The 17,323-nt window shown below is 35.5% G+C and overlaps 1 protein-coding gene across 2 annotated transcripts in view; it reads left to right on the top strand.

The window, feature by feature from the left end:
• The window catches only part of ntn1a (netrin 1a), a 108,049-nt gene that overhangs the window by 75,815 nt on the left and 14,911 nt on the right, over positions 1–17,323 (top strand). Inside the window, exons 3-4 of one of the 2 annotated variants that reach the window (XM_067459524.1) lie at positions 10,122–10,271; positions 12,975–13,028. In XM_067459524.1, coding sequence (XP_067315625.1) covers positions 10,122–10,271; positions 12,975–13,028 — 204 coding nt within the window. The remainder of the gene's footprint in view (positions 1–10,121; positions 10,272–12,974; positions 13,029–17,323) is intronic. The other variant, XM_067459525.1, reaches the window with a different exon arrangement.

The raw sequence follows: 17,323 nt of genomic DNA, 5'->3' as shown, positions 1-17,323 counted from the left end.
ATCCATCAATCTGACAATCAAGACGGTGGGGAATGTTTTTGCATCATGCGAGAATGTTATACTTGAGAGCTGAACAGAAGGTGTTTGTTTTCCCGCAATACCATCGGCATGAGTCCTCATTTACAACATCCACACAACAAAGCAATTAGCCTGAATCCTGCTGTCATAGGCAAATGCAATTGTTTTATGTAGCATTAAACTAAAATTAATTTTTATTTTGTATATTTGAATTTTTAACTTTGAATAGAATTTATTTTGTCATATTTTTTACATTTGAATTTTATACATGATATTTTTATATATTTTTATGGCATAGTTTGATTTGAATCTTGTAAATATAACTAAATAATTTTTTTGCGGCATATTTGTTCATATGCAGGCAGTTGAGGATGTAAAGAAGTTATTATTAATATTAAACATAGAAGTGACATTTCAATGGCATGTTATATTTACAATTATTTTTAATTTTGCAATTAAATAATTTAACCAATTGTTTTTGTGGTGTATTTTATATCTTTATAGTATTTAAAAACAATATTTAAAAATATTTAAAAACAATTCTGATTATAAAATTAAACCTGAATGATTAAGGCACAGTTTTCATGAAAAAAAGAAAAGACAAAGTGAATTAATGTAAAAGTGAATGCTTGTTGTTTTTAGTTCTCAGACTCACATTACACCTGATGAATATGAAAAAGATTAATGAGCATATAATAATATTCTCTGCATGGAAAGGCATTACAAAAATGCATAACCTAACCAACATATCCATTCTACCATACTCCAGACTGACATTTACCCCTCTCTGGGCTCTCGTTTGATTCTCCTGTCGACTTGGAATGCAAACAGACATTCATCATCCGACTGTGTGTTTCGCTAACCCCCATGCTATGTGTCTTATTGAGGGAAGAGAACTTCTTTTTGTTTTCACTTCCTTTCTCTTGTGGACAAGACTTGATTCTTTCAGCATCCCATTACTCTCATTGGTGATGTTTGCTTTGTTGGGATATGTTGGCTGGTCAAATGATGCATTTAATTGCAGAATTTTATACACACTTCCCTAATAGTGTGCGAATGGAAAAGATGAGTCTGAAAAAGGCCAAAGGTTTGCAATGTTGTTTTAAAGTTTTGTGATAGAAACTCCATCACAGGAAGTGATTCAGTCAAGCTGCCGTTAGATCATTTCGTTTCTGCCATTTCATTTTTTCCACTTTCGCAAGGCTTCCGTAATTAAAATCAAGGGTGAAAAATCCTGCAGGTCTCTGATGACCCTGGTCCCTTTTTTCTAAAGTTTTATTAAAATGATCTGCTTTGCTTGGAAAGTTTAATGAACTCTTCTGTTTCCCTGAGATTTGAGACAGAGGCCATGGAGGATTTCCCAGGCACTTGGAATTAGGGTCAACAAACCAAATGGAATTCACTAATGGTTCAAGGAAAACTATTAAAAAAATAACGTGCTAAAAATAGCTGCGATACACTTTAGATTGTTACAGAATTATTAATAATAGTTTCAAATATTCATGTACTACTATGAAAGATGTATTGCTGGATGGAAAAATTGGGGGAAATCAATTCTGGATTAAAAAATGCATCATTGTGACCCACAGCCATAGAAGTTTTCCTAATGCAGATACTTCATTGTAAGGGATGATTTGATGAAGATGGCGAATCTTCTGCACTTTTTGATTTTATTGAAAAGGGAAAGTTCCCAGTGCTTTATTCACCTGAATGTTTGCTGTCTGCTTGCATGCGTTCGCTTTTGTTCTTTCGCAACTCTCATCCACATTTGTTCTGTTTAAAGTCATTAATCTTCAGGTTCAACTGCCTCAGACTTTAGAGATATTTTGTGTTAGGGACATTTATCAGCCCCACTACCATATGTGCTGCAGGGATGACGTAAAACCCAGAAGACCAATTCGTAACATAGACGGGTTCTCTCAACTGTTTGTTTTTTCCAGTACAAGGTCTGTGGTAAACACACCTTGACAATACTTGAACTTTTTGCTCTACACTGTAAATTACACACAGCCATATCGAAAACGCTAATTTTGAAGTGGTTGCTTTCGCTGCCATTGACAAAAAAATGTCATGGTAGGGGTGCTATTACACATCTTCTGAAAGAGTACTGAACAGGGGCCTAGCCTGCAGACGGGCCTGACGGGCACAGGCCCGCTCACTATGATGACTAGGCCCCCTCAGTTTATTATACAAATAAAAGTGCCCGCTCACTTTTGCCTAGGCCCGACCAGAATTAAAATTCTGCCTACGCCACTGGTACTGAATCTCCTGATCAAAATACAGGTTAATAAGAAGCAGAAACAAGTGATAGCATATGTAAAATAACACGATTGTCAACATTAAATAGCATATAAATCAAAACTGCCGAACATTACCAAACGAAATGTCGATCCAGGATAAGGTATAGGACTGTGAATTTTTTGGGGTGCTGATGGACTCGATCTATGTTTTGATTATCGTTCTGAATCTGATCTGTATGTAGCCTTTGACAAAAGCGTTATAAATAGTTTTTTGCTCAAAACGTTTTTTTTTTTTTATTTAGTTTGTTTGTATGAAACTTACCCACATTAAAGTGTTGATAAAATAAAAGAATGCATGAAGCTAGAATAAAACAGTCTACTTTTGTTCAAAAATGATTATTTAAGGGAAGAGTTAAAAAATTTATGTTCCTAATGTATGCTCCTAATAAGTAATTAGATTAGAACGGTTTGTTGTATGTGCAGTTTTACGTTATAGGACAAAACATATATAAGTATCGTCAAGTTTACCACAGACCTTATTTCACTCATATATTGAAAAACCACATTATAAAACCCCATAGGAAAATCTCTAGGGAACCATATGCGAATTAGTCTTCTGGGTTTTGACATCATACCTACACCACTCTATAGGCACACGCTCAATACATTTCTTTTTTCCCCCTCACATTGTATATTTCAGTTGTTTTACTTGTTTGGATACTTATGTCAGTTCCCTCCAGGTCTCCTACATTACGCACTCTTGAGGTCTTAAACACAGGAAAACACTGGCACTTTTCATCTGAGAAAGAGACCTCCTGTTAATCTGAGCTGACTACCTCAAATCGAATGTTGCTTCATTTTAAATAGTCTTGAAAACGCATTTCATCATGATTTACAAAATCTGTAACTTAAACAAGGCAGTTTGTTCGTTTTAATCCTGAAATTCGCCAGAGTTAGAGCTCCTAATATAATTACAATCAAACACTGTCCAAGTTATACAGCTGTATTAAGTTACATCAAAACAGATGTACAAAAAAAAGCATGAGTGGTAATTACAGAAAGGTGACAAATGATATGATGCATAATATTTCATTCCCGCCAAAGAAAACATTTTCACAAGCTAAATAAACGATGTATTGCAAGTTAATGAAAATAGGTGTAAGTATGTTGTAATATGAAGCGTCTCAGTCCCCTCACACTCATTAATTTAATGTGTTCACCACATATTTTCTCTTTTCTTTTGACAAGTCACCACATTCTTAATCAGAGCAGTGAAATAGTGGCAACGATACTATAACAATCTACTTCAAGAAAAACACTTACGGTATGTGCTGCTCTTTTACTGTGCTCTAATTCAATTCAATTCAATTCAATTCCTGGCTTAGTGTTCAATGGCTCATACCCAACACATTTCTAACTTTAAAAAAAAATCAAAGAAATCTTCATTTGTAATTTTGGGTTAGGGTTAGCATAAGGTTACCCTTGCAGCATCTTTAAATATAGACATTTGAGTCACGGAGATATTGGGTATGTTTCTATAAATAAATATAAACAAACATACAGTATATATAGTCCAAAGGTAAAATATGTGACCCTAGACCACAAAACCAGTCATTAATCACATGAGTATATTTGTGGCAATAGCCAAAAATGCATTGCATGGGTCAAAATTATAGTTTTTCTTTTATGCCAAAAATCATTAGGATATTAAGTGAATATCATGTTTCATGAAGATATATTTCCTACCGTAAATATATAAAAAATATATTATTAGCAGTAATATGACTTGCTAAGGACTTTATCTGGGCAACTTTAAAGGCAATTTTTCAATATCTCGATTTTTAAAAAAAATAGCTTTAAATAGATTTTTTTTTTTTTTTTTTTAGATTTATAGTTTTATTTATTATTTTATCTCGTTTTTTAGTCTCTTTTTTTTGGGTACAAACCATACATTAATGGAAAGCTTATTTATTCAGCAAAAATTACCCTTATGGCTGGTTTTGTGGTTCAAGGTCACTTATAAGAATAGGTATTTATGTGTAATATATAATTATACATTTAAATAATACTTGAATACTTGAAATGAGTATTCAGAATTCATACATTTTGTGATGGTTATAAATAATATGCATTAAAGGGATACTCCCAAATGTAAATTCTCTCATTATTTATTCACTCTTTATGTCTTTATTTCTTCAGTGGAACACAAAGTAAGATATTTTTAAGAATATTGGTGACCACTGACTTCAATTGTAATAAAAAAAGACATAACATAAAATGATAAAAACATGATCATAACAATATTGTTAAAGTCGCATTGTGTGTTTTAAACCCAGAAACATCACCCTAGGTAAACTAAACTCAATGAAAGCATCACATTTATTTTATACTTTCTGTTACGCGATTCATCGAAATACACTGGGCAACTGGAACCATACCCTTTAAAATTCATAATGAAAGACGCAGAGAGTCTGTATTAGGTTAAACTTCTAATGAGGCTTCAGCCCTCTGATTTGTGGCTTCATCCTTCATAAACCACACTGTAAACACACAAAGTGAAGGCAGCTTTGCTTTGCAAGGTGCATCTTGTTCTTCTCTTCGAGTTGTTTGCGCCATAATTTCCCTTGCTCCGCTTAGGAAACATTTGCTTCATCGTTTCTCCTGCCCACAGGAGTGAGTGACTCTTTTGAACTAGATTTGATTTGTTAAATGAGCCATTTTGTTTTAATACAGTAAACCACACTTAGATCATATAAGTGCGTGCTGCTCTGCGAACTGTCATCCACGCTGGACTATTGTAACCCCAATGGGTGGGCTGTTAAATATTTCATCCATTTTTGGTTAGCTTGGAATCTCGGTTCAGTATTATATGAAATGTTTGAGTTTATAAGGATTGCTAACTCTTAGAACAAGCAAGCTACAGATGACATCAGCGTCTGATGGGATCCCAAGCAGAAAGACGTTGGCCAGTCAATCTAATTGTGCCTTCAATGTGTGGTTGCCATGGGTTTTATACAAATAGACTAAATAAAAGACTAATTTCCCCACCATCCTCCATCAGGGTTCTGGGAAAAGCTAAGAAAGGTTAGTATAGAGCACGCTAGTAGAGATTATGTTTGCAGCGAGAGCTGTGTGGTACTTGTGGTCACACTATTACGCCTTCCATTTCGACATGTGTCGTGTAGTGTCACAAAACTGCATTCATTAACCACAAATAACCTCTTCTGTCGGGGATTTGAAAATATTGTTTCACATGACCTCACTTTTCGTATTAGATTAAAAAGAAAATACTTATTTTGTGGCTGGATTCAGTTAGAAGAGAATGTTGTGCATAAGATTGTCAAGTCTGGCAAAAACTTTGTTGACAAAATGCATTTGTAGTGCTTGGAGTGACATCCATAATTTAATCAAATTATCCTAATGCAAAAACACTCTAAACAAACTAAAGCAGCAACAGACACTCAAAAGATATCAACAATGGTGCTTAGAGTGAAATGGCTCTCATTTTCTCTTCCTTTTATTAGCTTCAGACATTTTTTTTTTTAATGTGGGCCAGCAGAAACTATAATCACTACAATACTGAGCCTGGGCTGAGCTGGCCCACCTCCAAAAACACACAAATTACCCCACCGACTCTCAACATGATGTTTTTAATGGAGGAGAGGAGCTCAGACTTCAAACAGCAGCTTTATTAACTATTGGCAGGGATCTAAACTTCTCACATTGTGCAATCTGCTCTAGTAAAGCTGCCGCGTGCGAATCTCTTTCAAATGGATTAAATGCTCTTATCAAGCACTCATTTTTTGGCCTTTACTCTTGAGTTGTTTTCATCAGTGGAATACAGAAATTATATTTGATATTTGATAAGAACTATGATATTCTTTGTCTTCTGAAGCCATGTAATAGGTTCGGAAAAGTGGAAAGGTGAAAGTAAAAAAAATCTCCTTTTGTTTTCCACAGAAGAAAGCAAGTCATACATGTTTGGAATGACGTGAGGGTGGTTTTTGTAAAGGAAAATTGTATATCAATAAACTCTCAGCTTGGTACTTCTGAACCAGGGACATGGCAGTAGTGAGAGTGAGTGGATGAGGAGAGGAACAAGTAGACCCATATCTACTTCAGGAATCTGGTGTAACACCACCACTTCACTCTAAGTGGACAACCACTTGAACACTCTCCAGACAGGTTGTTATCAGGCAGCAGAAGCTAAAATGTTAAAAAGAGAAATACACCTGCACCCCATGTGTTTTACGTTGATTTACTGGTTATCTGATTTAGACAGATGTTCTCTGACTGAATTTTTCTTTCTGAAGTACCATTGGTTTAAAGTTTAAACTGACGAAGATATACATAAATTCATATGCTCAGACATTTACTCACTCTCACGTAAATCCAAACCTGTATGACCTTCTTTGTTCTGTGGATGGAAAACAATTATATTTTGAAGAATCGTCATGCAGGTCTTTTCCACGCAATGAGAATACATGGCATTATTTAACACTCACTGATAATTTCCCCATTCACTGAGCTGTTAAAGCAATATTCTGAGTAAAGTTCACTCGACAACATTCATGGTATAATGTTGATTATCACATAACATTTAGTGCTGTCAAATCGATTAATCATGATTTTTGAGTTTGTGTGTATAAAATATCTATATATATATTGTGTATAATTATTATATATAAATACACATTCATTAATGTATATATTTAAGACATTTTGCATGTATATACTGGATATATATATAATTTATATTATATATATATAAATATACATGTTTCCTAAATATATACATGCATGTGCATGTGCATTTATATATACATAATAATTATACACAGTAAACACCTATACTATGTAAACAAACTTTTATGTTGAATACGATTAATTGCGATGAATCGATTTGACAGCACTAAAAAATTACATCCTTATAGATAAAATAGATCACTCGTCATCCCTCGTTTTCTTGAGGTATGTTGAGGTAATTGTGATGGAAGTGAACGCTGCCAATTTTTTAAGGATTTAAAGCAGAAATGTGAAGCACATCATTTTTATAAAAGTTATTATTTTTGTTAATATTTGTATATTATTTTTTTATATTTGTGTATTATATTTTTACAGTCTCTTTAGGGTTTTAGGTTTTATGGCATTGCATTATCATGGCATACAAAAAGGGTTAATAAGCATTTTTTGTCGTATTAAAATTAAACTCCTTTTTACATATTGATTGCATCTTGTGCTTATACTACTAATGTTTAAAGATTGTACTCATTCATTATACTGTAAATGCCTCAGTGTAACTTTTTTTTCTTTAAGAAATTGAGCAAATCTTTATAGTAATCAATAAAACCCCACTTTCAATAAAAACTGAACTTTTACTGAACTAAGAATATTGCTTGAGAATTGGTGCATCACGATCAATGAGCTATGAGTAAATCCCCTCAATTGATCCGTTCACAATGCCTCAAATACTGCAGCAGAAACCAAATTCCCCTCTTGAATTGATAATTAAGAGCTCCCATTTTAAGTCATTAATTTCCCCAAAGAAAGAAATTACATTTTGAAAATGACTTCACGTTTGAGGCTGTGGAGCTGTTTCATTTAGCAAGGATTAGTCAGCTGAGCTGTTTATTGAGTCTTTAAGGTGTTTTATTGTACATTTGTCACGAGAGACTAAGCATGGCTACTTTCCACATAATGACAACTCCAAAGGACGAGACATAAACTTGGCTTTGATGATGAGAGAGTGACAAGTGACAAGAGACAGTCATGCAGGGAGTGGTTGCCTCAGTGTGCAGTTCCAGCCTTGGACTTCACTGCTCTTAGCACAGGCTTAAAAGAAATACATTTTAAGCTCAACTCTCTGTGCTTCATTTCTCATAAAATATATGAGCCAATTTACTCATTTTAATGTGCAAAACATTTGACAGAGTATCACTTCTACAGTGCTGGTGGGGGGAATACTGAGTAAATGGGATTTGTTTCAGAATAACTTTAATGTAACTACCCATGGTGGGAATTTAAGAAAATGGACTTGAAAGAGTTTTGACACAAAGGCAATACAATCAGTTCACATGGTTTAAGAAGTGGAGAGAGACGCTGAGCCATATGTTAGAGAGAGACCTCCCAAGAGGAGGGGAATCTGACAGACATTATTGGCATAAGCATGTGTTTCATTTTTCATGTTCTGATGAAAAAAAGAAACCACATGTTGTAGAAACATATTTGAAGAAAATGCTTTTATTATAAGATATTTAGCCAATTTTAATATTTATTGCGTGGTCCCAAAAATGTGTTTGGAAATATTGTACATGTAAAAATACCGGCCTATATATTTTGTATTATATAACAAAGTGCCATTTATAGTGAAGACTTTTTTTATTGAACTGCGAAAGGCGTTAGACTTGTGAATATGGAAGATGGTCTGGCGGGAGCTAGATATTTTACTTTAGAAAGTTTTTAATATGGATCATTTTCTTACACAAACCCATCGATTCACTTCAGAAGGTCTTCTTTATTTATCCTCTATCTATGCTCTAAAAGTTTCTACTGTTTTCTCTGCCATTGCTTTGACTAATGCTTTCTAGCAAGTGGCACTGCATGCGTCGTGGCCTCACAGCCTTTATAACTCACAACGGACTGTTGCCATGTTCCTTATGGATTGGCTTCAGCGCCTGCAGCATTTCAGAAGATGATGACCATCATCCTAACAAGCTTGTCAGGGGTTGAAAATGACCTGGATGACATTATCATCCATATACATGACATGTCTATGCATGACAAAGAACTCAAGTGGTCTCACAATGATTAGAAGCTGTTGGCTTGCAGCTCAATAAAGACAAGTGTCGCTTCTGGGAAACCGGCCTGCTGTTCTTTGGCCAAACTGTTTCAGTGAAGGGTATTTTTCATGATGAATCACGTGTACTGTGTTTAATCAAAGTCCCTTTAAGCCATTTCACTCTGCAGCCATCTTTGAAATGGCTCTTGGGCATTTCTGTGCAGCTCCTATCTCTTTGAATGGGGAAACATCCGATTCTCCAAAACTGTTTGCCAAGCTTGCGATTAAATTTCATATTTGAAATCACCAATGAAAACTGTCTCATATATCTACATGAAATAATTGTTTCTAAATGTTCGAATCTTGACCAAAAAAATGCATTTTTTTTCAGGCTGGACCAATTTAATGAGCTTGCGCAGTTTTAAGCGTGCGTCTAAGAACACTAACTGTTTCTATAGGAACCGAAGCATCTAACAGCAGCTGTAGTGATGTAATGACTTTACCAATCACCGATTGGCTATTTTCTTTAGAAGGCAGAAGATAGACAGACAGACAGACAGAGATAGATAGATAGATAGATAGATAGATAGATAGATAGATAGATAGATAGATAGATAGATAGATAGATAGATAGATAGATAGATAGATAGATAGATAGATAGATAGATAGATAGATAGATAGATAGATAGATAGATAGATAGATAGATAGATAGATAGATAGATAGATAGATAGATAGATAGATAGATAGATAGAAGTGTTATGCCTCAATGTGTTTATTGTTTAATGCATACTGAGCAAAAAAAGACTTTCTCAAGCCACTCCTCATGTAAAGTTACTGACTATCATACAGATGTTTTGTGTTGAATTTGTGTGTGTGCATGCTCTTGTCACCAGAGACCGGTCACCACTTTCACACACAGTCTTTTTTCAAATGCTTCACCAATCTTCACCATCTGTTTCCCCAAACTTGGGCACTTAAAGCAACTTTTATTGTTTATCTGTGCTTTTTGTATGTATGTACTGTTTGTATGTGCGTTTCCCCACACGTGTGTTCTTTTATCTCTTTTCTTCTGTTCCTCGCAGCCTGTGATTGCCATCCTGTGGGGGCCGCTGGCAAAACCTGTAACCAAACCACAGGCCAATGCCCCTGTAAAGACGGTGTGACGGGTATCACATGCAACCGTTGTGCTAAAGGCTACCAGCAGAGCCGATCACCCATTGCCCCCTGCATAAGTATGTGGATCACTCAATGTCAAGATTTTTTTTTTTTCAACTTCAATCCCCAATGAGCGATAATATGCATTGAAAAATTAGAAGAAACGACTGTAGGATCCATTTCTTTTGGAGGAACAAGAAAATCTGCATTTCACAGTGGAAAAAATGTGGAACCATGTCTTGTTAACTCCTGTCATTCCACAGGATTACCACCTGCCGTTCTTTAAATTCAGTTTTCTTTACTTAATGGCCCAAGTCAGCGAGACTGACATTTTTTATATTTCTTAAAATCGTTGTTTAAAGATGACAAATGTCCTCACCGCATGGGAAGGAATAAAAAATCAATAACATATTATTCATCACTGGTGTATGCATTTGAAATAATTAAATAGGTGCTTTTATCAATGAAACAATGCTTGGATATTAAGCAAGGCAAGAAACGCTCAGGATACATTTTTGGCAGGGAGCTTAGAGGAATGAATTCAACCTTTACATTTTTGGAATCATATATCTTCGGAAAGTCGCAAGCATGATTTTGTGAAAGATAGACACTCCGGTAATTGAATTGAAAATATCTAGTTCCTTTCATAATTGTGAAATAATGTTTTTTTTTTTTATTATTTATATATTTAATAGCCCATATAAATTTAAGAAGTATCTCAATCCATGCCAAGCTCAGTTTAACACATGGAAGTCTTGGCTACACATACCATTCTGTCCTTCCATTTTAAAAACCAAAAATCAATAGGATTTAAATATTTGTAACAGGCTTGTACTGTAATTTAATCTGGTATTAAACTCATTCACATGTTTCCAAAGATGTTTAGAGCTGATATAGGAAGTAAGAGCTGATGTAGGAAGTAACAAATTAGTCTTGCCAAAATGCCAACAGCAAAATTGACTTTCCTTGGTACTAGTTCTTTATTGAGATTTATTACTTAAAATCACTCAATATGGTATGTTTTTTATTCAACTTTATTTATATAGCGCATTTTACAATTTTTTACAATGCTTCACAGTGTTAACAGGAAAATAATGCACCAGAATTTGATTCATCTTGTCAGCCGATCTGGAGAGAACAGTGATGTTATCAGCTTATTTCAATTATCAATGCGAGCAGATCGCTAATATAGTTGAAATTTAAGTGTCCCCAACTGAGCAAGCCAAAAGCCAAAGGCAACAGTGGCAAGAAACCAAAACTCCTTCAGGGCCAGAAAGGAGGAAATACACTTGGGAGAAACCAGGCTCAGTCTAAAGCGTTATTGATTAAAATACTGTTTTGGATGACTTTACAATTTGCCATGTCATCCTGAATGTGATCCTGGACCTCAAAACCAGTCATAAGTTGCACAAGTATATTTGTGGGAATAGTTAACAAAGATTGTATGGGTCAAAATTATCGATTTTTCTTTATTCAAAAAACATTAGGATTACAAGTAAAGATGGAGCCCCATAATGATATTTTGTCAATTTCCTTCTGTAAAGGAAATTGACAAAATATCATCATGGGGCTCTATCTTTACCTATAATCCCTAATATATATATATATATATATATATATATATATATATATATATATATATATATATATATATATATATATATATATATATATATATATATATATATATATATATGTATATATATATATATTATTAGCAGTAATATGTATTGATAAGGAGTTTATTTTGACAACTTTAAAGGTGATTTTCTCAATACTTTTTTGCACCCTCAGATTCCAGATTATTCGTATAGTTGTATCTCAGCCAAATATTGTCCTATCAAACCATACATCAGTGGAAAGCTTATTTATTCCGCTTTCAGGTGGTGTATACATTTCAACTTAAAAAAATGTACTCATATGACTGGTTTTGTGGTCCAAGGTCACATATTATTATTAACCCTTGTTTACTGCCCAAAAGCACCAAGCATATTCGCAACAGAAACATACTTCAGCATGAGCATAAAAATTTTTTTTGGACCTCAGCAGATGATGAAAATCGTTCATGATGATTTTTTTTTTAATCAGAAGACTTGATTCTTTCTTTCTTAAAAAAACTCTTTTTTGCATGCTTGTGCGCCAGCTCCACAGAGCACATGAGCACTCTTCTTCATATTTCTCTTAGTACGCTTGAGCTGTTCAGTCATCCTCTTGTTTTGTCCTCATGGCATTAACTGCCTTTTCTTCTTGTATATTTATGTTCCGATAAAGCAAGACTGTTCTTTTTTCTTTTCTTTTCTTTTTTTCTTTTTTACCACTTTTATGAATGCAATCACTTCGATGAAAAGGTCTTTCCTCACGCATGCCTTTACTGAGTGTAAACTTCCCTCCGTTTATCAAAGGCCAATGGAAGGAGGAATGAAAGAATCAAGTCTTGGACAAGCTTTTTGCTGTTTTTCCTGACAACAAAAGAGGGATACAGATGGAGCAGTTCAGCAAATTGTGTGCCATTCTGTGAATCAATGTTTTGTAAATCTGTTCAGTTTACTCTTCGGATGAATTCATTATGTGAAACCTGTAACAACATCTTATGGAGTTTCTAATAAGCAGCAAGAAATTGTCTGAATTGAAGCTAATATGTTATTATTATACTGATCTTAAATGATAATCCTTATTTAATTTGAATGTAATATTTATCATTTGTTACATTGATTGAGAATATTTATTTATTTAATTAATTAAATGTATTTTGCTAATTGTGCTTTCTTTTTTCGGAACAGAAATTCCCATTGCTCCACCAACCACCACTGCAAGCAGCACAGAGGAACCTTCAGGTTAGTTCTGCTGACTTAAGCCTTAAATGAGAATTGTAGAGTATTGTTTTAGTGAGTTTAATGCCATTAACCATATGAGATCTTATCTATTAAAAAGTAAGGCCAGATGTAAGTGTCTCGTACTAAGGAAAGAGGAGCTGATGGAGCGCTGTTTGGGGGCTCATTCTTACCGATTTGCTGATTTTGAGCGTAAAGTGGGATTTGATTTACCCCAACCCATTATGGAACTGCTGAAATTATTAGGGGGATCTAGTTTTACAATTGCATCCCTTGACACGTTCGCTCTTGCCACAGATGTTTTATAAATATGTCTAAAGTAAGCAGAACGCCAGACTGAACTGCAACGTCTGCCAAATGATTTCATTCAGCGTCAGACAGTAAAACACTGTCTGCAAATATACAAACACTTCCCTTAAATTTCTTGCAATTATAGACTAAGTGTCTCCTGATCAGATGTTTAATTTCCCAAGTTTTCTTCCTAGAGCCGTCAGCTTTTCTTCCTAGAGCCGTCAGCTCTCTTTTTCTCTCTCTCTCTTTCTCTCTGTATTTTCAACATAGTGAGTGAACATGCTTTAGGTTGCCCGTATGGAAAAAGTATTTGTTGAAGAAATATTCGTCATTCTCACGGACAGAGGAATTCTAGCGTGCAAAAAAATCTTTGCAGCTGTTGGTTGATCGTCGCAGACCTCTAATGCTTTACTGACAGATAAGATTGACAGCAGAGCTGCTGGTATTCTCTCTCTCTCTCGTGGACCTCATTTCATTCTTCTCTGGGATATTTTTCTCTGCCCCCACATTTTTCTTTTACCGTCTCTTTTATTCTCTGCATTTCTCCCTCTTTTGTCCTAAAATACCCACTCACTCCCTCTCTAGCCCATCTGAAACCAATTCTCTGTTTCATGACTGGTAGTTTGGCTATTGCCAAATGTCAGAACTTCATTGTGAAAACTGTCTTTCCTTAATGGACTATCAATGATTTGAGATAGAGGGTGTTATGACCCATGCAAAATAAACAAATAGGCAAAGCGGAGGGAAAAGGTTAACCCATTTACCACAATGTGTTTCCATTTGTCATGGCCTGACCCTAAAGCATATGGCAGCACATGTGTAAAATGTAGAAATGCAGGATAGCTGAATTGTGCTTGTCTTAGTATTTTTGTAGAAAAGAGTTAAAACAGTGCTAAACAAATATAAATGAATACATTTTCTCTATGTATAATTATTAATTTATTCATTATATTTATTTGTTTGTTTGTTTATTGTCACCACTGTTTTAGTGGTTTATTTTCTACAGAAACAAAGAGCAATGCCGCTAGTATGCTTTTTTAAATGACTACAATGCAAGATATCTGCATTGTGCCAGCATTTTAATTTTTTTTTTTAGTTAAAAACAGTGCTGCACAAATTGTAATAAATACAAATTCTCTGTATATCATTTGTCTATACATTATAGTAATATAAAAATAATTATTTTATTTGTCACCACTGTTTTTTTTTTCTTGTTGTTGTTTTTTCGCTAATACTAAGACAGGCACAATATAGAAATACTAAATTAGAAAAAGCTTATTTCAAACAAAACAAAAAGTGAAATTATTTTAATTCTAAGGTCAGAAAATGTCTAAAATAGAACCTTTCTAAACACTTAATGGAATCTGTTTGGCAAGCTCTATTTTAAAAATCATAATTTATTTGCAAAGATCGTGTGACCTTTAATCCAGGCAATGGGGGCACCGCTGATTTTGAGCCCTTTAAATGTTTGACCCATCTGGTTTTGAGAGCAGCCCTCCATGGAAACTGCAGCATTCCAAATCAAGCTGATGGAGAGGTGGAGCACAGGACAGACATATTTGAGTGCCCCCATCAAAATGTACGCTACGGACCACCCACAAATCCTGCTACGGGACTGCATACATTATGCCTTAACTCCGGGCCCAAAGCTCACCTCAGGATAGCGCAATACGGCAGAAAAATATGACCTCATCCAATAGATGATTGCAAACAGATGCTCTTATCAGGGCACCTCCACCCTTGCTCTTTAGCAGTTGCCCTCTTAGACACAGAAAGACCGAGATTGAGAGAGAACCTGTACGTTCTTGTACAGAAGGGTGGGGCAGGCAGCTGTGTAGCAGGTGTCTATGAGAATGAAACAGGGCAACGGCAGGAGGACAGAGGGAAGTCGAGGGAGGAGAGGAGAAAGGAGGATATTAATATGTCTTCAGCTCTGCCACATGGGGAGGAGGCCATTGCGAAAACCTCTGATTGCTCGGCTCAGACAAAACACGTATTGTGTGGCGAGGTCATGCATGGTGTGAGTCACCACTCCCAAGACCCCTGTTTAATCCCTCAGACGCACACTCATCTATGACTGACAGAGATGTCTCTACAAACCTGCACTAGGAGATCAGGGCCTGTTGTTTTTACAGTCACCAAACCTGACATGGTGGTTATTGTTGGCATGGATTTTGTAGAGATGTCCTGTTGTTCACACAGAGAAAAAGCGTGTCAGAATTGTATACCTTTAGGGGTACAACAACTTGTCACTGGAGCAGTAACCTTAAAAGGACAGAACCCTTCCCTGGAGCAGTACCTTTTTACCACAAAAATGTTCATAGTTCTACCTTAAGGTACGTATTTAGACTTTAGGGTAATAATATGCACCTTTTAGGAATTAAAAAGGTACAATGTCGTTTTAAGGGTACTGCCATAGTGACAAGCTGTTGTACCCCTAAAGGTATAATTCCGACACCTTTTTCTGTGTTTTATGCAGGCTGTATGTTTGGATGGGAATGCTCAAATAAAATATACTTACATAATTCAAGGGATAGTTTAGTATTTACTCACCCTCATGTTATTTCAAACCTGTATGATTGTATCAGTAAAGTATTTTTTAAGAATATTGTTGCTGCTCTTTTCCATATAGTGAAAGTGAATAGGGACTGGAGCTGTCAAGCTCCAACATGACGAAAAGCACTATCATAAAACTATCATACAGATATCAAAAGTCATCCATTTGACTATGTGTAATGTAATACGTGTGTTTGTAATTAGATTTGTGTGAGAAACCAACTGAATTGTTTCACTGAAACTGAATTTTATTGACTAAAATTTATTTAAGATATCAATGAATTATGACTTTAATTTCCATATGTTCCTTATGCAACTACTGCATGACTTGAAAAGACATAATAAAGTAGGTAAGAAATATATTCTTCAAAAATGTACCTTTTTGTATTCCACCGAACATTGTCAGAAAAAGTAAAATATGCAACAAAAAAGTAGCTATTGGGGTACAACAGTTTGCCAGTACCTTTAAGTACTTGGTTTTGTACCTTATACACATCTAAAGGGTATGCCTTAAAATGTAACAATGAGACGGTTGTTGTACTCGTGATGACAGACGCCAACCATACCTTTTTTTCTGACAAGAAAGAAAGTCATGCCGGTTTGGGACAACGTGATGAGTAAATAATGACAGAATTTAAATTTGGGTGAACTTTCCCTTTACCACTGTCGCCCTTGTAAGACCAAATGATCCCATAGAACTCTGCAAGTCTCCTAGTGATTATAAGAGGAACAAATAAAACAGAGGGACAGAGGGAGGGAAAGTGAGAATTAGAGAGTGAGAAACAGAAAGAGAGTGAATAGTGTTGAATTAGTGTCTCATCATGAATGCAAAGCTCTCGTCTAATTTAAAACTGGCCTCTCCTCTCTCCTATTTCACATTGACAGATTTCGAGGGTTGGCGATGTTCCCTCTGGGCTTCATTTACAGTAATGAAGTTCATTTCAACTTCTCAGCCCGTTAGACTGATGCCACCGTGACCAAAACTGCACACGCTTTTCTGGTCTGTTTTCGTTAAACCGATGTCAGAATTCAGGAGACAGCTCTTTTTTAAACTCTAGAGCGGAATGAAAGAATGACAGAAAACGAGAAGGATATTTTGAGAGGTTGAGAGTAGGAACAAAAAAAAAAAGCTGTTCCCTTTGGAATCGAACCAGCTTGCCCATTGAGTCCCTGCCCCAGTGGGAGCTTGGGGCTCTGGCTATAATCTAATTACATGCTTTATTTGCAGCAATTTGTTTCTCAATCAGTCTCATTCCGTGCAGAGAAAGCCTTCCCCCTGTGCACTCATTCACACCTCATTGTTACAGTTCCGAGATCTGCGACGTGCGCATGAATAGCATTGTCTGTTCCATCTGAGGTCCAACTGGAAACAGACCCCAGGTCAGCTTCAGGCTCTTTTTTTGCTAACAACAGAGTACAGTGTCTGCCGTCTTCAAGCATTAAGAGACCCA

This window comes from Pseudorasbora parva, chromosome 12 (assembly GCF_024679245.1).
Source record: "Pseudorasbora parva isolate DD20220531a chromosome 12, ASM2467924v1, whole genome shotgun sequence".
Lineage (NCBI taxonomy): Eukaryota > Metazoa > Chordata > Actinopteri > Cypriniformes > Gobionidae > Pseudorasbora > Pseudorasbora parva.
This window is presented reverse-complemented; position numbering and strand designations above follow the sequence as displayed.